The sequence below is a fragment of the Nestor notabilis genome, unplaced genomic scaffold, assembly GCF_000696875.1.
Source record: "Nestor notabilis isolate BGI_N333 unplaced genomic scaffold, ASM69687v1 scaffold15295, whole genome shotgun sequence".
In the NCBI taxonomy this organism is placed as follows: Eukaryota; Metazoa; Chordata; class Aves; order Psittaciformes; family Psittacidae; genus Nestor; species Nestor notabilis.
Window position 1 is genome coordinate 1 of NW_009928970.1, and position 25,330 is coordinate 25,330.

At 48.0% G+C, this 25,330-nt stretch overlaps 1 protein-coding gene across 1 annotated transcript in view; it reads right to left on the reverse strand.

The window, feature by feature from the left end:
* Window positions 1–1,287: 1,287 nt before the first annotated feature.
* FRAS1 (Fraser extracellular matrix complex subunit 1) overlaps window positions 1,288–25,330 on the reverse strand; it is a gene marked incomplete at its 5' end in the record, with an annotated part of 40,242 nt that continues 16,199 nt past the window's right edge. The window contains 29 exons of the mRNA XM_010014779.1: window positions 1,288–1,839; window positions 2,460–2,606; window positions 3,208–3,413; window positions 4,020–4,186; window positions 4,640–4,756; window positions 5,462–5,621; window positions 5,798–5,905; window positions 6,758–6,908; window positions 8,294–8,508; window positions 9,273–9,433; window positions 9,747–9,979; window positions 10,564–10,839; window positions 11,026–11,213; window positions 12,513–12,713; window positions 13,632–13,788; window positions 14,216–14,421; window positions 15,094–15,241; window positions 15,590–15,750; window positions 16,051–16,395; window positions 17,112–17,358; window positions 17,723–17,885; window positions 18,829–18,988; window positions 19,489–19,639; window positions 20,827–20,940; window positions 21,217–21,444; window positions 22,161–22,301; window positions 22,824–22,948; window positions 24,468–24,647; window positions 25,051–25,170. Coding sequence (XP_010013081.1) covers window positions 1,288–1,839; window positions 2,460–2,606; window positions 3,208–3,413; window positions 4,020–4,186; window positions 4,640–4,756; window positions 5,462–5,621; window positions 5,798–5,905; window positions 6,758–6,908; window positions 8,294–8,508; window positions 9,273–9,433; window positions 9,747–9,979; window positions 10,564–10,839; window positions 11,026–11,213; window positions 12,513–12,713; window positions 13,632–13,788; window positions 14,216–14,421; window positions 15,094–15,241; window positions 15,590–15,750; window positions 16,051–16,395; window positions 17,112–17,358; window positions 17,723–17,885; window positions 18,829–18,988; window positions 19,489–19,639; window positions 20,827–20,940; window positions 21,217–21,444; window positions 22,161–22,301; window positions 22,824–22,948; window positions 24,468–24,647; window positions 25,051–25,170 — 5,528 coding nt within the window. The remainder of the gene's footprint in view (window positions 1,840–2,459; window positions 2,607–3,207; window positions 3,414–4,019; window positions 4,187–4,639; window positions 4,757–5,461; window positions 5,622–5,797; window positions 5,906–6,757; window positions 6,909–8,293; window positions 8,509–9,272; window positions 9,434–9,746; window positions 9,980–10,563; window positions 10,840–11,025; window positions 11,214–12,512; window positions 12,714–13,631; window positions 13,789–14,215; window positions 14,422–15,093; window positions 15,242–15,589; window positions 15,751–16,050; window positions 16,396–17,111; window positions 17,359–17,722; window positions 17,886–18,828; window positions 18,989–19,488; window positions 19,640–20,826; window positions 20,941–21,216; window positions 21,445–22,160; window positions 22,302–22,823; window positions 22,949–24,467; window positions 24,648–25,050; window positions 25,171–25,330) is intronic.

Below are 25,330 nucleotides of genomic sequence, written 5' to 3' on the forward strand. Positions count from 1 at the left end.
CGGAGCTGTTCCACAACACATGGGAGTTCAGCTGGGGGTTGGTTCAGCGCAGTCAGGGCCGGCTCAATGCTCAGGACGCTGCTTTGGCGTTCACGAGGGTGTTTTGGGAGTCAGCGGTGTGTTCTGTGGCTCAGGAGGGTGTTTTGGTGCTTGGGACCCAGGCCCGGGGCTCTGCAGCACGGACCGAGCTGGGCATTTCCCAGCCAGAGCCCAAGTCCTGCACCTCTGGGCTCAGAAACAAGCCCCCATTGGGCATTTCTGGAGTCAAAGCCAGGGTCAAGCTGGTGCTGGCTTAGGGGAGTGGGGGGCAATGGGGAGTGTTGGGCTGTGGTAGGGGTGTGGGCTGGTGCATGGACTCCCTCCAGAGCAGGGGTCCAGTCAGTTTGGTCCCCAAATTAAACATCTGAGGTAGTCTCTGGGGTGAAAGGTGCTTTCAGACCCCCAGCACCATCCTCCTGTCCCACCCTACCACTGCCTTACAATGCCCACAACTGTCATTAACTAATCAGTTACTCCGTATTACAGTATATTGATTTCAGGTTATGACAGTGAGTGATTCACGACGTGGCGCAGGAAGGAGCAGTAGGTCACACCACTAGGTGTGACCAGCACATAGCGGCCCTGTGCCTGGCTTTGGCGTCTTTATTTCCCCCGTTCCCCCCATGTTCATGCAGCACATTAAGCATTCCTCAGATAAACATTCCCAGTTTAATTCCAGCATTAAATTTGGATTTTAGAATTCAATGTGTGGGAGTCATATGTGATCCTGGGGCAGGCTCCTTCCCCTGCCTTTGATTCTTCTGTCCGCTCAGTGGTTATAGGTGCTTTGAACATTTAACTCCTTAGTCGATGCCTGTAAGTAGCGTTGTTTACACATGATGTTAAGATATGACGTCACTCTTCAGGTGATGACTTCATGATGACCCCCCTGCCTGGCGCCCTCTGGCGGACGCGGAGCACCACTGCTGAGCGCAGCTTCACCCGGTGGCCGAGGGGTGGCACTACATCCCCCGGTGCGAGCACCGGGCGCGTCTCCACCGGGAACAGCGGGGCTGAAGTAGGGGAAGCGCAGGGAAGCGACATCCCGGTCGCCCTCCGCGTCAGGTCCACGTTCAGCCTTTAATCCCGGTGATGGGGGGGCGCAGAGATGGGCCAGGGCTGCTCCTCCTCCTCACCAGAGTACACAAACCTATCAGAACTTCTCTTAGTTTCTCCTTTCTGGATTATTTTTGTGAGTTTCTTTTACAATTTATAAAAAGCCTTTACCAAACCAAAGCGTGTGCTCCATTAAACTTCCGTTCCATCATGCATATTGCTGTGGACTTTGACTTCCAAGTTCACCTGCTTCACCTTCCTGCCGGTCTCCCTCCACACATTAACATTCCGCACGGTGCAGTACCGGCTGTCCACTGACCTCTCAGCTCCCCGGGGCAGCTCCACCTTGGTGTTCAGTGGATGCTCCTCTGGGGCTGCTTCCTGCTTCTGCCGCAGCTTCCGATGCTTCCCGGTGAGCAGGCAAAGCCCGGCCAGCAGCAGCAGGGCAATGGCGGCAAAGGCGCTCCCCAGGGAAGCACCTGTTTGGGAGAAGGAGGCTGCGACGGCAGCTTCCTCCCTCTCCAAGATCAAAGACTTCATGTTGGTGCCGTTCTTGATCTGGTCGCCTTCGTTGTCATAGATCAAGGAGTCGTCTAGCATTGGCCTCCCATCGGCACCAACCAGGTCCCTGCGGCCGCGTGGCCTCCGGTGGTGAGCGAGGGAGCGCTGGACACGAGGTCCTGCCATGCTCTCCGGGCCGATCACATAGATGACCTGAAGGTACCACTGGTGTCCAGCTTCCACCTTGAAGAAAGAGAAGACAGACGCACACATGGTGCTTTATAGCTTTTAGATCAGGTGGTTTTAAGTAAAGGCAGAGTTGGCTGCATCTTGCATCCTGTTCCTCAGCTCAAAAGCTCAGCTTGGTTTTCTGAGCACCTGCCATAATATTTATCACAAAGTGAGGTGTTAGTCTTGTCTCTGACAATGTCAATAATTAATTCAGGAACACCATCCCTCGCAGTGTTCAAAGCCACACTGGATGGGGCCTTGAGCAACCCTGTCTAGTGGAAGGCGTCCCTGCCCGTGGCAGGGGGGTTGGAACTAGATGATCTTAAGGTCCTTTCCAACCCAAACCATTCTATGATTAATGTATTTTTAAAAAGCTTCTTTCCTAAGTGCTTTGGGGAAAAAAAACCAACCCACAATAAATTCCTTATCTCCATTTTCAGTGCTGGAGTTTGTGTCTTAACTTGCCCTACCATTAATTTCTAGTCCAATCCTAGAAATGCCAAGAAGGCCCTTCAGCAAACAGGTCACTTCATTACAAACTGGCCTCTCCATGGCCCAGATATCAGGGACTACAACTCAAAAAGTATCTGGGAGAAGTTAGTTTTGGGTGGCTGCTATCATTTGGTACGTACCTTGTACAGAGCATCCACCTTGAGAGTAAATCCATCAACTCCGGGCATGCTGCTTACTGAGTGAAACTCAGACAGTTCCGAAACAAAGTGGGCATCAAAAGGCACATCGTGGAAATACTTGTCCGTCACTTCTGGTTGGTTTCGGTCCTGGAAATCAAGAGAGGCATCAGGAAGAGAAGCACACACTGTTGTCTTACCCAAAGGAGGCCACAAGCACTGAGTAACCCCTGTGTAGTGCCTTAGGAATCGGTTCCAAGTGCCCAGTCTCCACACCTACACACAGGCATGGACTTTTCTGTAAAGGCATAGCTTAATGTGCAGAAAATACTTATGATTTGTAAAGGCTTCCTACTGTTTTACCACTGATCCATGTCAAAACCAGGTTTGTAGAGCTGGAGGTGGGGAGAAGAGTTTGAACAGCCTGCTCATGTATTCACACCCAGCTCACTCACACCATTCACATAGCCCTTCTCCAGTGAAGATGTTGGCAAATGTTAATTACAGAGCACGTAGTAAGAGCTGAATGCATCTGGGAAGTTAATCATAGATGCATGCAATTTCTGTGTAATTGGTAAATAAATTTATATGCTGCCAGTCTGTCAATTCCAAGCCATAGTATAAGCAGAGAAGGACAGGACATTTGTCTACCTCATAAGTAGGAAGGAAATTCAGTCCCCAGCTCCATTAGGGCAGTGAGAGGCTGAGAGACCAGACACATCACACACAACCAAAGCATGGAGAAACTTACCAAGAGAAGAAATCGGTGTTTGAGGTGCTTGTTGGGTTGAATACAGCCATACTGGGGCCCCTCGTTGTAGACGGTGCCCGTTGGGTCAAAGAAAGGCACGTAGCCATCCTTGCCAGTACACAGGTAGACCTTTTCCAGCTGCAGTTTGTAAGCGGCGTTCAGGTTTTGTTCAGGGTGCCAGAGTACGCGGCCGTACAGGATTTGTCCTGAGGAGGTTGGGAGAAAACAAGGTCGAGTTGAATTATCTGACTCAACAAGAGAACCACTGTTAGAGCCAAATGCACCAGATGACACGTGGCTCTGGGTTTTGAAGGGTTTAGACTGGGTTCTGCAGGTGGCAAAATACCATGCCAATAACACTTTCTTGTCTTGTCATGCTGCTACAGGGCTCAAAATACCATTTGTTGCTATAAAGGAGGTAAAGCCAAATCTGGGATTTATCCTTCTTCAGAGGAATGGAAATTTTGAAGTCAGAAAAATTTTATAAAGGCATGTAGTGATAGGACAAGGGGGAGCGGTTTAAATTAACAGGAGAGACTCAGATTAGACATTAGGAAGAAGCTCTTCCCTGTGAGGGTGCTGAGGCGCTGGCACAGGGTGCCCAGAGAAGCTGTGGCTGCCCCATCCCTGGCAGTGTTCAAGGCCAGGTTGGACACAGGGGCTTGGAGTAACCTGCTCTAGTGGAAGGTGTCCCTGCCCACGGCAGGGGCTTGGAGCTGGATGAGCTTTAAGGCCCCTTCCAACCCAAATCATCCCATGATTCTATGATCAAGTACAAGAAGAATGGGAAGGAGAAAGAAAATAAATCCTACCCTTTGAAAAAGCTCCTTTGTAATCCATTTCTGCCAGAGACATTTCAGATTTGGTGGGGTCCATCAGAAACACCTTCTCGTTGTTACAGAGTTGGAATTCCGTGTTCAGGGAGTAGACAACGGGGACTGGGCGGTTTGTCTGCTGAAAGGCAATTGGGATCAAAAACCTAAATTGAGACAGGAAGAGAAAAAGGAGAAGTTTAGTCTGCACACATCTGAAGGTCATGCTGGTGACCTACACAGTCAGCTTCCTTTCTTCCCTCCTGCTTTACTATTTGTAGTCTAGCAGCCCACAGTAGGGTGGTAACAGCAGTAGCAGTGGTGCAGTGCTCTGCACGGCCAGTTGAAGCCTTCTCCCAACAGGTTTGATTTTCTTTCTTTGTGGGGACAACCAAACGCTACATAGGTTTGGAGGCTGAAAACCTCTGTGACGGTGCAATCTTTCATTGCCTGGAGGACGGTTTCAGTTGCAGGGGAACTCCTGAGCCAAAGGGGAGCTTCAACCCCTCCCCTGTTCCCTTCCTGCTGCTGTTGTAGGGTGCCAACATACCTGCTGTGACCACCCAAACAACCCCAATGTGCCGAAACTGTCCCAGTGGGTGGTGGTGGGTGCTCCTTACCGCTCGGGAGCGTGAGCTGTACAGGGTGGGGGCTTGTCTCCAGGCTCTATCCATGGCTGCGTGGGCTGCACAGTGCAGGGGATTAAGAAGATCGTGTACTCTCCAGAGTAGTCCTTCCTGGGAAGAGACAGGAGACATTGTGGTCACCAAACAGGATTCCAGGCTGTTCACCCAGCTGATGTGTTTGCCCAACATCCACCTTTTTCTACTTAGTATAAGCAGGCAAGACAAAGTGCATAGCAGGACTTCTCACTTGCCCCAGAAATGTCCATCATCTCCAGCAGCTGCAGGAAGGACAAATTTGACCTGTGGTGTTTAATTTGACCCTCTGTGCAAGGAGCACAGGCTGTAGGAATAAATAGTCACGTACTGGAGAAGGACTTTTGACAAAGGCAGGTAGTGACAGGACAAGGGGAAATGGCTTTAACCTGACAGAGCAGGGATTTAGATTGGACGGTAGGAAGAAATTCTCCCCTGTGAGGGTGCTGAGGCGCTGGCACAGGCTGCCCAGAGAAGCTGTGGCTGCCCCATCCCTGGCACTGTTCAAGGCCAGGTTGGCTAGAAAAATGGATTTGCAAGGAGATGAACTGAGTTTTCCCTCTTCTTACACAACGAGCAGAGGAGCGTCTTCAGCCCTGGCAGTGGCTCCCTGCATGCTGGAGCTCAGCCCTTGAGTGACATGACTGAAAGGGCAACAGGGATTGCTTACTCTGGCCTGGTTTGAAACTGCTCCACTGCTGCTGTTAACTGCACGCATGGTGACTTCTTAAGAACACTGTGCTGTGGGAAGCTGCTGGAAGTGGCTGAACCCATAACTCTCACCTGTTATAGGAGCTGGTTGCTCTCCAGAGCTGGTAGGGAGAGTCGAAAGTCTGAGCGCTCCACAGCAGCTGCAGGTCAAACTCAATCCCTCCCAGGTGGTCTGGAGTCATTAAAGAAGATTTGACATCTGGCAGGCTGTGGTGCTCCATGACAAAGAGCCCTGGGGTGAGGATGAGGTGGTGACAGATAAGGCAGAGTATGGGGAGAGCCCTCACTGCACACCTCGGCACAGGGAGGGACGCCTCGTGGGAAGAGGGACTGGTTCTGCTCCCTGTTTTCAGAGCAGATCTGTATTTGTATGGTGATTTCTTCCTCTATCAGGACTAACACTCTCACCTCTGAACTTGGCCTGTGTTTTGAACTCAATAACCAGCCGTCCATCCTCCCGAATGTAGATCCTGATTATCTGCAGCCGGGCTGAGAGAATGCTGTCTGTCTGAATGCCTGCACGGTGCAGCAAGAACAAAGTCACCAGGGAGACCACACAGACAGTTGGTCCTCACGTGGGCTCTGTCAGCCCCATGTAGCTCCAGAAGCATTTGAGAGAGCTCCAAAAAGGTATAGTTTCAATGAGATTATCCTCCTGTCTCACTCAAGCATAAAGGAATTAAGTATACTGCATTCCCCCCCCCAATGATTAGCCTGTGAATGTAACTTATTGTACATAATAAGTTAAAGGTAACTGTTTCTGGGTACTCCTGGCCTTAACTCCTGAGTGGCCCTCCATGAACTCTGTGAGTTCCTCCTCCACAGCACTGAAGTGTCACTGCTGGCAGAATATAATCCAAGGTGAGGCACTGTCACAATACTGCTCAAGGCTGAAGGCACGGGTTTGCAGCACACAGAGGCTCCAAATATTGTGGGAAAGGAAAGATTAACAATCTGGAAAATAGAAGACTCACAGGCACAGGATAAACCATGCATGGATGCATGGATGTAACCACCAGCAGAGGACTGGAATGAGTCAGGGCTCACTGCTGATTTAACAAACAGTGAGTCAGGAACACTGCTGATTTAACAAACAAGGCGATACTATGGGAAAAGTTCATCTGTGAGAACCATGCAGCTCTCACACAACAATCACTCCAAATATCCCAGAGGGAGCAACCTCTGCCTGGCTGTGGAGACTTGGATGAAGGGAGAGCTCTTTTCTTGCAGCACTTTTCAGTCTACTTTAGCAAGTGCTACCTATGCTCAGCACTGTGGTGGCAGTGCAGAAACTAAGAAAAAGGGAAACAAAACCCAACCCAAGAACAAACCGATTCTCCTGTACCCCCTCACACAGCGTGGACCTACCTGTCCTCCAGAGAACAGTATCATAGAAAAAGGAGAACTCCATCTCTGTGTGATGCTCAAGAGAAGCCCAACCTCTCGGCGCTGTCACGTAAATATAGGACACATAGAGTGGGACATGGACTGTTAAAAAGGACTGAGCAGAGTCTCGTACCTGTCAATAAAACCCAAAAAAAGGTGGTGATGCACTTTCCAAACAAGAGACATTGACTCAGTATGCACTGCATTCTCATTCTGTGCTGCAAAGGGGGGAAAAAGCCAGAGTACCTGCAACAGAAGACTCTTTTTTAGTTCTGGACCATGCATGTCCTCAACACAGGGAGGATAATGTGGGGATGAAATATTTCTAAAGCAGTATCATGTCATTGCTCCATGAAGACTGAGCACTACTGGCAAACAATTACCCGATTTGCAAAAAAAGTTACTGCTGGGCTGCCATTTGAAAAGTAATAATGAACTGCTGGGAAAAGTATGCAAGCAGAGTGCACCTCATGTGCTACAGAACTCCTAAAATCAACTCAAGAGATGGCTGTCTGGCCTTTCTTTACCTTTACATGTAGGTACTTTAGACAAACTTGCATTTTAAATAAGGGCAAGTGCTAAAACACACTGGTGTGGTGGTATAAAGAGCTGTCGTCATAACTTCACCTCAAAATCTACCTGCTTTCCAATTCTGTGAATTAAAAATAAGCAATTCTGCTTGCTCAGGACTAGCCTTATGAGTATCCGAAATACCAGAGCTCTACAGCTATACACATGCACCATTTATTATCTGCAGAACATGCAGCTGTACTCTTGCAAGCCCCTGAGATTGCTCAGAGAGAATTCCAGATGGGTTGGTGCCACTCTCCATGTACTAAATTCTGCAGTTCAGGTCAAATAGTTTCTCTGGACTTGTGCAAATCATTGGAGGTCTAAAAGGAGAGTTAACAAAGTATTCCAGACCAGCAGGAGTTAAAAGAGATGATGCTGGCCATAACATTCTAACTGGGAATTTCATACGAGAACCTAATGAAGATGACATATTCACTAGAGTGGGATGTACATGTATCATCCATCCATGAGAGGGCAGTGAGACACCTCTAGTAGCGAAAGCCACTATTTCATAGAAGAACATTTTAGGCTTTTGGTCTGCCAGCCAGTTAATTAAGAAATTACTTAAAAATTCCCATGACTTTGCTCCACTGCAGAGTATGAACTGATGTGCCTCTGCTCTGGTTCTTTGATCTTTTGGCTAAGAATATAGCCCAAATTGTAACAGACTAGAGCACAGCTGAGAATGTTTTGTATTTCCAGTACATCCTTCTACTTAAAAACCCGTATTTTACTGGTGTTCTGAAGATTAAAAGAATAAAACATTTGTTACCCCAATGAAAGTAAATGAATTAAGTGCATTTCACAAAGCACTGTTCTTTTCTAGGGTAAAGGGGGGGAAAACCATGCTCCAGTTGCAAACATACAAGAACACTAAGTGGCTCTTTACCTAAGAATTGAGCAGGATGTGGATTATGTGGAGGAGTTTTGGATATGGCATCTTACCTGGAAGTCAGCAGTGACAGAGCCTCCGCAGACATCAATTAATTCAGTCATGTCATAATAAGCATCGAAAGTCCAGATGCAGCTCTTGAGGTTGAGGTGCTTATAGAGCAGGATGGTCTTTGGCTCTCTCACCGTGGGGTCAAACTGGTAGGGGCGGTCATAGCCAGGCCCAAGAACAAGGCTGTCATAGGTCACTTCATCCAGAAACCCTGCCTCTGGGATTAACAGACATTGAGACACTGATCACTTCAGATTTTAAAGAGACTGAGGTCCCATTTCACTCTCAAATCACATCAGTGACTTTTGTTATACTAGGGATTTAACAGGCTCCTCTCTCTTCATAATCCTAGAGGTCACACGGAATACACACAGGTCTTCACAGGGGAAAAAGTTATAGGAATGGGACAAGAATCCTAAACCCCAAACTTATGAACCTATTAATTAAAGGCTGAAGTTAAACCTTAAGAAATGCAGAACTGAATTCAATTGAGTATGAATTGATAAGAATGAAGCACAACAACTCCCTGCCCACCATGGATCACATTACCCTGAGTGTCAGAGACACTAACTGCCTTTTTTTGTTCATCTCTGGCATTTACTTCAGGAGTGAATTTGCTTTTGCTGCTTCTTGTTGCCATGTGGGAGACCTCAGTGACACACACACAGTGATCTGCTTCCTGTGGATCTCTCTCTAACCACATGGATATCACAAGACAGTTTTGAAAGCAGAAAATGACCAGCATGGTGTGAACCTACAACCAGTGCACCTTAATCCCATTATCTTTTAAACATTCCAGGCATCACATCTCATCTTCAGTGGGGCAACTCTGCTCCCCTGCTGTTAGTACAGGAAGATAAATTATGGTTTACCTAATGTCAAGAGAGCCCAGGGGTAGACAAAACCTTCTGATGTATATTTCTTTACTGGCTTCTTCCTAACTACCAACTTCAGAAAGCAAAGGCTGGCTTTAAGGATTACCTGAGATGCCTCTGAGGTCTCTGATGGTGACCAGGTTTGAGCAGACATGCTGGTGCCTGTAGATAGACTCGGAGAGAAGGAAATGCAGATTGTGGAGTGGCAGGGTGGAGATGAGCGGCAGCATACCATCCTGATGGGGGATCTGCACCGAGATGTGGATTCTGGAACAAACACTGGATGAGACAGCAGAAAAAAGCAGCAGCACAGCACCGACAGGGTGAGCCTGCTAGTAGTAGCCCGATATTTAGTTTCAGCTAGATTTCCCCAACTATACATCTGCTCCTTAAGCTGTCCCACCAACTCCAAATTCCTGAGGGGAATGGCACTCTCTCAGCAGAGCAGGGTTCGAGGAAGAGAGTAGGAGCACTACCCTGAGCACGTGAGCTGTTCAAGTGGGCACACCGCATGGAGGGATGTGATTTCAGACACATGTTCTGCTCTTGACCCAAGCTCTCTGCTTCTCCAGGCGCATACCTGTTGGGATGCTCCTTGTGCTTGACGTCCAAGTACTTCAGCGTGGCAATGAATGTCTGTGCCTGGAAACCACGGGCTGTCCCAGCGACCACAGGCGTGTGACAAATGGCACTGTCTGTGCCTATGGTCACTACATTGCTTCTCAGGGGGGTCCCCACATGGCCAGCCTTGTCCACAGCCTTGGCCACACAGCGTACATGGAACCGGCGGCTGAAGTAAATGCTGTCCAGCACCTGCAGGGAACAAGGAGGGAGAAACATGCCTGTGGGTCAATGACACCAGTGTTGCAACATCCAATTGTGTAGCAAAATCACTCTGTCCTGGTGATTTGAGGCAGCACAAAGCCAAGGCACACTCCAACGCAAGAGCACGTACATGCTGATGTCTACTTGACCACTTGGATGTGCACCTTGTTACCTATGCTGCAGTAGATGCTTGAGTATGTTGGATGCTTTACAGCTTCCAAACTCTGCCCACATACTGAAGGGAGGGGAAGAAGGAGCCTGAGCTGTTAAGATTTGCCAGGCTCCATCCATCTCCTGCCACCAGATATTTACTCAAGTGTCCAAGAACTCACGAAGCCACCTCCCATGTCAACAGAAGTGGTGCTTTTAGCAAGCTCAGTGAAAAACAGTGCTAAATTTTCTGAAGCAGAAAGAAAAAGAATAAACTCTAAAGAACCATGCAGATGTCTCACGCCAGTTCCCAAGTCTAAGGAGATTTTAGATTTTAACTTGTGTGTAACTAAAGTGTGCACTACCAGCTAAAAGTTGCCATGGGCTCTTGCAGCTTTGTGATGCTGGTACCCCCCACATACCTTATGGTTGACGCTAGTGAATGGTGTGTTGTCAGTGATGGTTTCAAAAGGTGACCTGGCTCCGTTCCCATCTGTGGGGGTTGCTACTTCCCAGCTGAACTGTATTGAGGTCTGGTTGATCCCAGCCTCACTGCAGCGTTCCCTCATGATGGCATACTTGGGGAAGTGAGGGTCACAGGGAGTGACACAGATGAGCGGGTAGCCTGGGGAAGGGGATTTCCTAGCACCATCCTTGGTCACTTCTTCCACCCGGTCATAATCAGCCAGGGTGACAACCTGTATGGATGCAAGACAGCAGCATTCACCTGAGGCTGAGGGAAGAGGCAGAGGAGTGTGTCCTTCCCACACACTCCAACCCTGCCACATCATTGCACCTCTTCATTTTATTTCAGAAACCCCACTGGGGTTTTCAGTCTGTACTTGAAGGCTACTAAATCACACCCACTGCAACGGGCAACTTACTACAGGAGGTGCTGGTAGAATCAGGCTCCCCGCTGCCTCCTGGTCCAAAATAGTCACTATTGCAGTGCTGGTATCTCCAAGAACAGCTTCCACTGGATCATCTGGACCCAGCACCAAAGAAAAGGACTCATGCCACTCCCGGTCTTCATTGGACATGATCTCCACCTTAAACATGATGTGGTTCACACCTGTGAGAGGAAATGCAGGAGAAACAGAGGGAATTCCATTCATCATCAGATATTGCTCTGAAGTTCTCATAAAAAAGATGCACAGCTGGTCTAGGCTATGACCACTAAAACTTTATGATAAAATATGCATTATAAATTTTATTTCCACTCATTGCTACTAATAATTTAGCCCTGTTCCCACAGGAATCTACTCCATACATAAAACTCCAGCTACGACAACTGATCCAATTGATCAGGTGATAGATTTACTAGCAGATGCCATCTGAGGATTAATAATGCCTGTCTTGCATTAGCTGTCTATAGTGAAAATCTATGATCCAAAGTACATTCCTACCACTGCTGTGAGCATCTCTACTGTCTCTCACATCAGTATGCAGAACTGTTTGGTGAGGGCTTCTTGGTCCAGCAGCATGCTCTGAGCTGTTGCACTGGATCCTGAAAGTTCTCTGCTGAGCCTTACATTCTCTGAAGGCCACTTTACTCTCGCCAGCCAGATGCTGGTGCTTCTTCCTGTCGTTTAACAGTTCAGCCTTTCTGCGTAACAAGATTATAGCCACAGCAGAGTGTAAGGCTGCAGCCCAGAAGAGTCACATTTAGAAAAGACCACACAGGAAGTCTATGTAGCATACTTTAAATATACTACCAAAAACCACAGAAAAAAATCCCCAAACACACCAAACTCCAGATCCTTCTCATCCAGTGGGAGCTTGCGAAAGGATGAAATGTACACAAGACAAAACATGGCAAGCTTTGGGATGGCTTTCCCATTTTTTCAAGTGACGTTAACTCCAGGGTACAGGAAGTCTCAATAAAGCGCTCACCACCTCCAAGCTTTCATTTCCTCCTTCTTTTCCTTGCCCATCTGCTTGGGCAGCTTGGCACTTTGCTTATGAAGCAGAGAGGGCTGGAACTTGGAACATCAGTGTGTTTGAACTGACAATGATCAGGCACCCAGAAGGGGAGAGGGGAAAGGGCATGTCTAATGTAAAGAAAGAGAAAGTCTTGCACCCCACCTGTAACAAACACAGTGGATACGTATTTCTTCCCACAGAGACTGTATAAGCCCCATATCAAACCCCAAATCAAATCTAAACCCTGAAATCTAAGGGTATATTATGCCTTCTTACAGCTAATGCAGTTCATTGGGAGCAGTTAGATGTGTGCTGTGTTGCAAACCTCATGCAAGAAGTGGCTTTTTCCACATCTCCTGACTGTTTCCCTTCAATGCTCCTTTCTGATAGGCACAAAATGGCACTGGTCATGCCACCACCTCTGATCTTCCCTCCGAGAACCCCTTACCTGGGCTGAATTTGAGCATCCGACTCTTGGGATAGTAATCCACTCCGGCCTGAGCCGAGCCATCGCGGGTGCTGCAGCGGACTTTGGAGGTCCTGTTCTGATCCCCTCTCCGGACCACCTTGATATTTAAAACAGCAACCCCCTCCGGGCCAGGCGGCTCCCGTACTTGGTATGCAGCCTCTTCAAACTCAATGGTGGGTGCTGAACAAACAGCAGTGAAGAAAAAGCCCTGTGTGGTTTGCATACCAGCTGACAATTTACAGATGAAGGGCATTCAGCAACCGGGGTGAGCTAAGCTCAGCTCCTTTTAGACTCTCATCTACGCATCATCTGACAGGGGGTAGAGTTAGATTAGACATTAGGAAGAAATTCTTCCCTATGAGGGTGCTGAGGCACTGGCACAGGTTGCCCAGAGAAGCTGTGGCTGCCCCATCCCTGGCAGTGTTCAAGGCCAGGTTGGACACAGGGGCTTGGAGCAACCTGCTCTAGTGGGAGGTGTCCCTGCCCATGGCAGTTGGGGTGGAACTAGATTAGCTTTGAGGTCTCTTCCAACCCGAAACAGTCTGTGATTCTATGATCTTCAGAGCAAGGGGCTCTATAAAGCAGGGGTCAGAATTGCAGCTGCAAGCGCTGGATGTGAATTAGGCCAAGGAGTGGGGCAAAACCCAACACAGGTATTGGATGGAAAATGATTCTCCCATTGCCTGCCTCCTACTGAAACACACACCCTCAAATCCATGCCACACGATGGTGTTACAGCCCCCACTGGCAGTCACACCAGCGGGACCTGGCATCCCCCTTATTCTCAGCAGATCTCTCCAGGCTGCGACACTGGGGAGGGAAGGCAACATCTCCCAGGGGAAGCACAGCAACTCCCTGTGCAAATGCAGCAGAATGAGAAATGGGACAAATGGTGGGTTCAAGCCACTGTTATTCCATCCCTCCCTTAAGACCAGTGCACAAAGCCACCACGTTGGTGACCTGCACACAGAGCTGTGGCTATGTGACTGAAGGCATTCATGTGTGCTAAATTAAACAGCAAACTGTAGAGACTGTACTGGCTACCTTGGAACTGCATCCTACATAACAGCTACATCCTTGCTGAGTATCCTTGCTTACCATCTTCATCATTGGTGACAGTTACAGTTGCCATGTCCATCTTCCCAACCCTAGCTCCACTCCAATGGTTTCCAAGTGGGCTACCAAGATAGACCTGGAACTGCTCTTCTGGCTCAAAGGCAGAGTCATCACTGATAAAAACACTGCAGTTCTTCACCTAAAGCCAAGCAAGCAGGAGAAAACAGCAAATACTCATAATCCGATGAAGCCACTTAAAGGCCACACTGTACTTAACTATCTAGTGTTTAATATCCAAGTATTGTCAATACCGGAAGCTGCCACTTCACTGTGGACAAACCACCCCGTCACACGATGAGACACAGCAGGGAACGCACCTGCCTCCACAAACTGACAGCTCTCTGCTAAAACAATCCTGAGTCCTACTGACACAGAGGATTTGCATTTCACATTTGAACCAGTTTTATCATGAAACAAACAACACCTTCAGAGTTATGTTGTATTTGTGACTTTAAGCATCTATGAAACTAGTGTGGACAGCCTCTGACAATGCAGTGTTGAAGAGGAGATCTGAAGCCCTCCCATCAATGGTTCTTCATTCCCCCTATAAGCCAGGTTCAACTCACCTTCTCCCCTTTCAAGAAAGTGATGCGAGACTCCTCTGCATTTTTCCTCTCTGCAAAGTCCTCCATGACCTCTGCTGTCTGGCTCTGGGTGTAGCACCTGACGGAGGACTCATAGCTCAGGTCCCCGGTGCGGAAGATGGGGATGTGCAGAGTACCCTCCTTCTCCTTCACTGTGTACATATCCTTGGTGAACTGCATGCTCGGTACTGCAGGAGGTAATAAAAAAAGTCAAGCAGCATTGAAGCTCCACAGAGACACAGGAACTAATAGAGGCACATACACCCCGGGAGAACTGCTGCATGGAGTCAGGTAGGGATTACACTGGGACCCAGTACTGGAATGGATGCTCTGTCTCAAAGCATTATCCTACTGTTTGTGGACAGACACGGAACAAATAGCTTGCAGCCAAGAGGGCAGACCTTAACAAAAGATACAAAGACAGGAATGATTACAGACTGCTACAAAGTTAGGTTATACAGCACCTGCTTTCCTTAGGCATGCACGTTTCCTTAGGCAAACACGAGAGACACTGAAATACAACAAAAACTAAACAAGCACTGAGACTTTCTCCCATAGTAAGGGGGACTTTAGCTCACAAAAAGCATGAAACAAGGACTGAGCTCTGAGCAGAGAAGGCAAAGCGTGGCTGAAAGTGAGGGAACACTACAGGAAAATTCATTCTGCATTTCTGAAGACTCCAAGTTCCTGTGGGCAGTGAAGCATGGAAGGAAACAGAGCAGCCAAATGGAATGGGAGGATCCCAGGAAAATAGGCTATTCCAGCCCAGAAATAACCTAGCTTGGACTAGCTTTCTGCTTCATGGAATTGTTAAGGATGAGGCTAGGATGGGCTGGACAGAACTGCCATGGATAACTCACCATCCTGGAAGATGTCATTAATGGCCACGATGGCTTGGAATGGCTTTGTCAGCTCAGCTCCGTGGGGTGAGCTGAGATAAACAACAAATGTCTCCAGCCCTTCTATTACTGGGTACTGTGCATCATCCAGGATTGTCAGAGTGCAGAACTAGAAGGAAAGCAGAGATGCAAAACTTTCATCCTCCCCAGCGTTCACATTTGGGTGTCTAATGTAAAGTTATTATGTCAGGCCTTTCCTGAATTCATCAATGTTCAAGATAAATCTGGCACATCATTTTGGAGATTAGACAGACATCTTCATCCTGGGAGAGGTGGCCTGACTGCATCTTTCCTGTCTGGAGCGCTGATCAGTTGTGAGTCTGGGCCTAGCATATTCATTAACAATCCCCAAGTGGCCCTAAGAGGATTTTCAAAACAGGCAAATGGCAGTAACATAAACAAGAGAGAAGTGTCACCAGACAGAGCAGACTCATCAGGAGTGGCTCTGGCTCCTCACCTCTTCTGTCTTGCCAGGCCTGAACTCTATTTTCCTGGAGCTGGGGACATAATCGATTCCCGGGCTGGCAGATGGAGGGTCTGAAGCTCGAGTGGCACACCACACCGAGACAGGGGTTGAGAGATCAGGTCCCTGTCGGAGGACTGGAATCGCAATGGTTCCTGCATCACCAGTTGCACACGAAAGAGAACCAAGATGAGAAAGCCAGTACATACCACAAACCCACTCCTTTCCCTTCAGCATGCCCTTCTCCCCTCACCACTGCTCCTGCACCCAGCACAGGTTATTGCAGAGGACAACCGCCAGCCCTCCCCACGAGCGCAGAGGGAAGAGCAGAAACCTTCTGCAGATCTTTTACAATGCTGCTGCTGTGCCCTAAATCACTCCTTCTGTCACTCTTCCTGGTGAAAGCATGCTTCGATGGTAAGCACCCCAGTGACATGTGGAGCAGCACTCTTCACCTGCAGCCTCGCTGACGGTGAAAGTAGCATTTCCCAGGGACACTGTGGAGGCATCATTGGGACCACTAATGAAGACAGTGGCTGAAGCCCAGCTGCCAATGCGTGCGTTGTCTGAGGGGTCGGCCAACACAATCTCAAACTCCTCTTCTTCTTCATATTCACTGTCATTGATCAGCGTAATGTCACACGTTGTGACAGTGACGCCTGGACCGAAAACAACGCGGCTGTCATCTGCCATCCCTCGGGACTTGAAGTCGGAGCCAGATTCCAGCATATGAAGGCTGCTTCCCTTGGCTGATCTGGGGACGGTGTAGCACAGAGCAGACACTGTGCTGCTGGTATCCCCTAAGACACAACAGAAAAAATCCCCTTAACTCTATGGAAATACTTTTACTTTATCTGGTGGACACACCATTCACTTAAAACAGTGTCCAGATAAGAGGGTTAGGGGTTAAGAAGAACACCATCGCTGCTCCTAAAAAGCTGGTTTAGGTCTGACTTCCAGGCATACTCCAAATCTGCACTCTGGTTACCATGATCAGGAACTGGGTGGCACTTACTTATTAAAGAACATGGATCGGTAAGGCCCACATAAAACACAGATCACAAAGAAGCAGAAAATAAACATACGGCTTTTCTCCTGCTCATGCTGGGAGGAGAAACGAATCCAAAATCAAGGAGCTTTAACTGCATTTAACTGAATCTTACAGCAGAGCTGGGAAAGAAAAAATCAAACCATCTGTTGTTGCTTGTCATTTCAGCTGCATCATAAAGATGCTTCTAAAAAAATCAAAGAATCACCCTAAAATCATAAACAAGCAAACCCCAAGGAAGACTTCTTGTTTGGGGGTCACTGTTATTTGCCTTCCAACAGTTGTCTTCCTCAGCCTGGCAAAGGTACACACTGCAAAGACTCCTCAGCAGCTCTGCAGTAATCCTAGTCATGTGAGAAGAAACTGCAGGAGACAGGCACTAAACTGCTCCTATAAAGTACAGCACTAAAATCCAAGCTCTAGGCAGCCACACATATATCACAGCCTGTCTGCAGGTGCTTGACCCACCTTTCCTTTCCACAGGAGCAGAGAGAAACCCGTCAGTCTCGCTGACATGGTACGTCTTCCTGTCGAACTGCAGGGTGGGCTCGTCCTCTGTGTCCATGATAGTGACTGTGGCCCGGGTGGTGTTCCCCAGCAGAGCATAGGCTGGCATGCTGAGCTCCACAGCAAAACTCTCCATGTTCTCAAAGATGTTGTCATCATTAATGACGATGGTGCAGGCCTTGGTGTCCTCCCTCTCCTCAAACTGCACCTGGAAGGCAGCAAGTGGGCTGTTGTCTTTGGACTGGAGACTGAAACTTGTCCTTCCTCTCTTAACCTTGCCTGTGCCACTGGCAGCATCAGACACTGAGCTTCAGCAAGGATAAATAGCTACTGGAGGTCAAAGACAGTGGTAAATGCAGTGTGTAGACCTCTACCCCTTCTGATCTCAGTCATAAATAGCCCTTTGCATGATCAGGAATGACATTCTTACTCAAGCAAGCCCGTAACGTTTGTGGCCTGTCAGAATGTTCCTGCAAAGCATATATGCCACCCTAAAAACTGAAGTAAAAAAAGAGATCTCTTCTGAGAGCATGCATGGTCAGACCTTCCCTTTCCTGGTGTCCCCAACCTACCTGCCCCGCGTACTCCACGTAGTCATGCTCTCCCAGCTGTGAACCAGAGCTGGATGTGGCCGTTCCCTGCTCCGTGCGGCACAAGACTATCGCGTACTGGTTGAGGTTACCAACCCGCCTCACGGTGACGCCGACAGAGCCCGCGTTCTCTCTGACACTGTAGCTGGAAACATACCATCAAATCACAGACTGGTTTGGGTTGGAAGGGACCTTAAAGCTCATCCAGTTCCAACCCCCTGCCACAGACAGGGACACCTTCCACTAGAGCAGGTTGCTCCAAGCCCCTGTGTCCAATCTGGCCTTGAACACTGCCAGGGATGGGGCAGCCACAGCTTCTCTGGGCACCTTGTGCCAGCACCTCAGCACCCTCACGGGGAAGAACTTTCTCCCAGTATCTAATCTAAACCTCCCCTGTCAGTTTAAAGCCATTCCACCTTGTCCTATCCCTACCTGCCCTTGTCAAAATCCCCTCTCCAGGTTTCTTGTCAGCCCCTTTACGCACTGGAAGCTGCTCTAAGGTCTCCCCGGAGCCTTCTCTTCTCCAGGCTGAACAAGCCCAGCTCTCTCAGCCTGTCTCCATAGCAGAGTGCTCCAGCCCTTGATCACCTTCATGGCGTCCTCTGGACTTGCTCAAGAAGGTCCACATCCTTCTTATGCTGCAGACCCCAGAGCTGGATGTAGGACTGCAGGAGGGCTCTCACCAAAGTAGACTAGAGGGGGAGAATCCCCTCCCTCAACCTGCTGGCCATGCTCCTTTTGACACAACCCAGAATACAGCTGACACTGGTTTCTATCAAGCAGATACAAACAACAGGCTGGGGAGCAAACCCTGTCTGTTTATGCTGATGCTGAGCACCATGACTCAGGCTGACTGTTGCCTCCATCAAAAATCTGAGGGACACTAATAATGAGGAACTTGGGCAGATGGCAGCTATTCAGCGACCCTGCTCTATGGTTTAACACCCAGCAGGAACTTCTCCTCGCTGACACATGTGAGTTCCCACCTCCACACTGGAAGAGAACTCACATATTACAGAGCTCAACTTGCTTCCCTCCAGATCAGACCTCATCTGTCTGAAGAGTGCTCTAAAGCCCATACCACTTACCTGGTGTCTGTAAAGCTGAGGAGAGACCACTGGACATGGAAGATGTTGCCACTGACCACATTGGGTTTGCTGTCCTTCACTAAGAACTGAAAGCTGTCCATGGTCTCCTGGATCTTCTCCTCGTGCATCACGTACCGAATTAGGCCCTGGTTCACATCCTCTGTGGGAGGAGACATCCAGTGAGCCAACCCAGAAATTCAACAGCAGTTTATAGATGAGCAGTGTGGAGACACTCATCCACACAGCCACAGAGACCAGGTTTTCCAAATGCCCTTCATGCTGCAGGACCTTTTCTAACTTTCTTAGTCCTACCTGTGGTAGAAGCCTCCCTACAAGCTGTGACAAGACATTTCCTTGCCTAGTCTTCACCCATAATGGCTCACACTTAAAAATAAGGTTAATTTAAAGTAGCTTTGATGAAATGCAAGAAACATGGGTGTGCTACCGGACACAGGATGGCATCTATAAGAAATGACAGGATTCCTGCAATGGAAAGCAAAGTTCAGTTCTTATTTCTGACACACCTTTGAGATTTGCCCCTTGTCTTGTCCCCTACCACCTTTTCCCCACACCCCCCTGCCACAACCCCAGCAAAAGCTATCTTGACAAACTGAAGCATTTGAAGGAAAAAAGCAAAGTATACACAGCCCAACTCCATACCCTGCGTAAAGGTGGTCACAGATGTGCCTGGCTTCAGCTTGTTCTCCACATAACCATTTCTGGGATTAGTTGTTATCTCATAGATCAGCTGTTTGTCATCTGTGTCAGGATCTGTCGTCAATAATTCCTTCTTAGTGATTAGATTTGTTGCCTGGATTAAAGCCAAAACAACGGAGTAAAACTCAGGAGATGCAGCAGTGCAAGTCTAACTGACTGTTCAACCAAAAAGCCCGATCATCCCTTTGTCAAACAGGGAAAAGCTAAGGGATGTAAAAGCACAGAGCAGCACAGGATTCAAATTCTGCCTCACATCTGGTGTGTTTAATGAAAAACCACTGTGGCTCCAAGAAAAGCAAATTCAGAACAAGCTGCCCAGCCCTATCTAGCTGGGGCTAAAAGCTATGGCAAATCTTTTGCTTTCACCTGGAAACCGCTGCTCCATGACCTGTGCTGATGCTCAGGTGAAGCCTGGCTTTGCAAAAAAACATTTACAAACATCCTCAAGTTGAAGGATTCACTCAGGACAGCTCATGCTGCTCTAGTGAGCTGCTTTCCAATGACCTCACATGGATGTGCCTCAGTTCCACCACATTCTGCTTTCTCTTTAAAAAGAAAACACCTTTAACTGTAGGAGAAAAAGAGAGAGTGCCTGAGGCTGTAGGAGTGCTTTCTCTGAAATCAGGAATTTGAACTGAGATAGGCATTTCTTAATACAATTTCTTACCTACAGTATCTTACAACTGTTTTTCCTGGGACAACCAGAAGTATTTATTTGCAGTTAATGCTGGGTCCTCAAAAACAAGCACAGGAGAGAATTTCCTGGGGTTTTGTTTGGACTTCAGCAAAACAAAGGCATGTCACAGCAAGAAATCCCTATACCATCTCTCTTTGAAAGCCATGTATTTCTACCACGGCAGCTGTGGCACAAAATCAAGACTCTTCTGCTATCAGCAAAGCTGAAAATATACCCTGTGAGAAGGGACAAGAGGAAAAGGATGTATCTGTCCAGGAAGGTGGGCAGGAGCTGTACTGCACTGCACAGCTCATGCAAGAGCCAAGAAGAGCCAGGCTTGATGGTCTGGCTGATGAAAGGGAAGGAGATGGTCCAAGAAGCAATTTAGTGCCCTGGAGCGACGCTGCCTGGTTTAGCTAATGGAGCAGCCGTGCAGGCATCCCTGCACACCTCTGACTTTTCCAAGACACTTCATGGGCACAGAGGGACACCTGTCCTTTAGCACAAAAATAAAAACGCTGAAGGATCAGGATGTTCTCCTGGGAAGCTTCTTCACCTGGAACAGCCCAAGAAACAACCAAAGCTGACCCCAGGCAGGCAGCTACCTTGCCATCCATGTACTCCAGCCACTGCAAACCCAAGTTGGTGACGACCCTGGGTGTCCCATCATCCACAGACATAACATCCACTTTGAAGCGCTGTGGTGCTGCTGTCACAACCTGAAAAAAGTTCAGAGAGATGGCTGTTACTTTGGGAGCCAGAGCCTCATCCACCACATTACCAGCTTTGCTCCTTTCAGCTCTTTGGGATCAAGAGCCTGGGGTGAGTTTGCACAGACAAAGGCTGGTACCCCTGGGAAGAAGTAAATGGCATCACAACTGAGAATATTCAGCCCTCATTTTCAGTGGAGAGACAGCAGCTAAGTCTCCCCTGAGAGGAGGCAGCTTTCTACTAGTTAGAGCAGGTCTCCCTCCCACCTCTTCTCTTCCCCTTACCTGCCTCCCTCCATCCTCCATAATGAAGAAGGGATTGGTCCCATCAGACACAGTGAAAGTGAAGCGATCCTTCAGCGAGTTGCTACCATCGTGACTGTAGCTGATGCGATTCTGGTAGATGTCATCCATCGTGAAGGTGGTGGCTTGGTGGTAACGCTGCCCGTTGCTGATGCGTTCGATCAGGCCATGTCGGGGAGGCTGCACGACTGTGAACGTAATTGACTCAGCCTGCAACAAGGAGACAAGAGTGGCAAAGCTGATGACATGACCCCAGGGCCAGGACAGGCATGTCCTTACACATCCAAGAGACAACTCCTTGAACACAAAAGTGGTCCCCCATGCTGCAGCCATTCTGAGCAATGTGCCCCGTATCACTTCTGTTGGGGCTGGAAGCAGCGATAAGCTTTGGGGCAGGATCTTTGGCTGAGGGCAGTAACAGGCAGCCAGGAGCTCTCCTGCTGCAGGGAACTGCAGCTCAGTGAGGTAGAGCCAACAAGAGACCGTTTAGCCTCTGGCCAGATCCAGGAGGAAGAAAAGGAAATGTCATTTTCCTCTGTGCTAGGCATAAACTCAGTGTGAAGGCCAGGCATGAGCTCAGTTCAAATCCACAGTGTTCAGAGGGAAGGTGGGACAGGGCAAGGATCAGCTCTGATCACAACTTCTAAATGTTCTCTGTGCAGATTTGTTGCTTTTGTGTCCGAGAGACATCCCAGATGTCTTGAGCCAGGGCTTTGCTCTGCTTAAACACCACTCATTCATCTATTTATACGCAAGCTGGGCCTCCCATAAGCTGTTTGTTTGATGCTGTGATCACACAGGGTATGATCACAGAGAGAGATGACACTCACTATAATCTCTCTCTTTGAACACAAGCCCATTTTTCTGATAGCCCAGATGGGCAGCAGAAGAGGGGAGGGAGGAGGCAAGGGGGAGTCCTGCCTTACCTCTGTGTCAGCATCTGTTGCTTTGAGCTCAAACTCAGTGATGGTTTTTCTCACCCCTTCCTGAACTGTCATCCCAAGGCTTTGCACTATGGGTAAGGAGTCATCCACAGGGTTTATGGTGATGTCAAACGTTTGGCTCACCTGAAAGAGGAGGAAAAGCTTCTCTTGATGAATTCAGTCTACCAAGAGTGCAACTTCATTAAAACAGTCATGCTTTAAGGAGACCATGGTCATCCAGAGTTTGGGTCACTTTGTTCTGGCCTTGTTTAGGGAATAAATATGAGCTTCTAAGCTCAGATCACATGAACACGACCTCTTCTATTCCTTCCCACTAGGTCACTGTACTGGATGAAAGCTGAGCTCCAGGAGCAGTTGGTAAGCAGATGAAAACCAGTTACTGAAATCTTGGTAAACCAGTCTCATGAGGCTACATCCCCCTTACCTTCACAGGGCTTGCTTCCTTCCTTGTCATGAGTGAGATCTCTCATAGCAGAAGTAAGAGCACCCAGTGTTGCCGAACGACAAGGTCATGTGTGGTTTGTTTCCTTTCCTTGTCATGTGTAACCGTCTCTCTCAAGCACGCAAGAGGAAAACTGAGTCCCACCTCATCCTACAGAATCACTACCCTGCTCTGACTCAGGTGAAGAAACAAGCTGGATTTACCTCATTTGTTCCATCAGACACAGAAAAGGTGAATGCATCTGTATGCTTTTCAATGTCACTGGTGTGGACATACTGGATGCTGCGAGAGGCCAAGTCTGCCTGGCTGAAGGAAATAATCCTTGTCCCTAGAAAAAGAACAGTAGGGGAAAATGTGCAATACAGAGGGAAGCAGGGGAGAATATAGGGAGCTGGACATAGCTAGCCATAAGCACTCAGTCTTGGTTTGTTCTGCTCCAATTCAGGCTTCACCAACACCACCAAAAACCCCCGACAAAATGTTTTTCACTAATTTATGATGCTAAATGGCTCCTGACAGGTTCTGGTCATGCTACAAAAAGCACCAGGATCTGACATAAATATATGAGCCAAAACTGGATGATTAGCCAAAGTTTCCTTAGAGCTCATTACGTTAAAGGTCTGTGTTCTCTTTTGAACACTCCAGTACTCTCTCCTTAGGTTTTAGGTCATTTAAATCACGAGCACAACCCTATCAAGGTGTGTGACTGTATTTTTCTAAGTCCATCACAGACATGAAAAAGCACAGAAATCAGAATCATCGCATTTTAAATAACAGAAGGAATAAAATCCTTCATCCCGTTCTTTAAGGTCTCTGAAGTACAAGATGTTTGGCAATTTAGACAAAAATATTGTAAGTATTTCATTTTCTTTCAGCAGGGGGTTGCTTATTGTAACTCCCATTCATTATTCCTACCCTTTTAACGTGATTGCCAGAGGACATCTTACACTGTGAGAAGATGAGGCAAAGCACACACTAAAACTGAGCTGTACAGGGACTGTCTGCATCTTGAAAACACATAGCAGATATTTCCACATTAATCTCACGTTAATGAGAAACCCAGTTCTAAGAAGAAATATAATCTTAGATGACTATAATCTAAACCAGAAGAGCATAATATATGACAGAGATGCACACTAATTCATCAGAGGGGGGTAGGACACTCATACTGTCAGTGGGCACGGAATGCAACTCTAAAATTCAGATCACATACGCAAGTAATTATTTTCTGAGTTTCTCAGGATTGACCAATCCCCCTCCCTGAACTACCAGAACTCATTACCCGAGTATCCATCACACCACAATGTAGCTTCCTTTAAAACTAACTCAGAGGTTAGTTCCCTTCCTCTCTCCAAAGCACAGCTGCAAAAGAGGCTGGTGTTTGGGGATCAAGTGACATACTGGCCAAGAGGGGACTGAAAGCAAGTTGTCTGTCCTCCAAGATGAGCTCTATTACCATCGACATTAGGGGATGGATTCTTTTGGGCATTGTACTATATTTGGTCACAGAAAAGGCTGAAGGTTTGCCTGTCATGCAGGTGCAGCAACAGGTCCTGAAAGAGGAGATGCACACAGCAGCAAGCTGGACTCATCTGTGGAGTCCCCCAGGCAAGGTTAGCACTGGGCATAAACTGACCCAGAGGCTGAATAAACCTCCACCTGTGATCATCGGGCTGCCTTGCCTCCACTCACCCTATTCTTCAACTCTCTGAGCTAATGACCATTTGATTTCTATCAATCAGGAAAGATAACTCTGTGCTGCTGCCTCTAAGCACATTTTTCCTGCAGTGGACCTTTAGGGCTCAGACTCCAGTGCTTTGCTGCTCGGAGTACCTAGCCTTGCTGACCTGGGGAGGCCATGTGCTCCAGGTGCCCCAGCTGAGGCTGCTTGGTGAGCTTGTACTGGAGCTGTCTTGGCTCACTGTCCTGGTCAGTGGCAGACAGCTGGAGGGTGGTGATCGTCTTTGCCGAGTTCTCATCCAAGACCAGCCCCTTGTTAGCGATGATAGAGGGGGGAAATCTGTCCTCTGAAAGGTTAAGCACAAAAGTAAGTTAGGAGACTGTCTCCCCCCTTTTTCTTGGTATTAATTCAAAATGCTGAATTAAAACCAACGTATACACAAACACCTCCCAGACTTGTTAATTCCAAAGTGGGTACTCTGGCCCTTGGCATTAATCAAGGGAACAGTAACACTATAATGCATCAAAGTATGAAGATATTAATGGGAATTTTTCTGCCTTTTTCAGTGAGCTTGTTAGAAGCCAAAGAATTAATCCTTCCATCTGCAAACTCTTCCCATGCCCCAAACTTGAATTAACAACAAATAAAACCTCAAGAATTACATCTTAACTTGCAGTACATGTGGGACGGGAATCTATGAAGGCCTGAGCTCTGCAGCAAAGAAAACATGACTTCAGCATGATCTTTACCTAATACATTAATATAAAAGACCTGGTCTGTCAGTTTGTTGCTGCCTTCATCAATCACATCAAAGGTGAAGGCAAAGTTTCCGCCAGGATCTCCTTTCTTGTGACTGTACACCACTTGCCCTGGAGAGAGGTATAAGAGAAAAGAGGTGCTTATTACAGGCTGCATCATTTAATTCTTAGGTTGGAACCAGGCTGGCGCAATAAGCTGAGGGACTTGGGGCTTGACAGAGATCCTGGATTTGGGTTTCATTACTTTTGCTCTTTATTCTTTTTTTTCCTG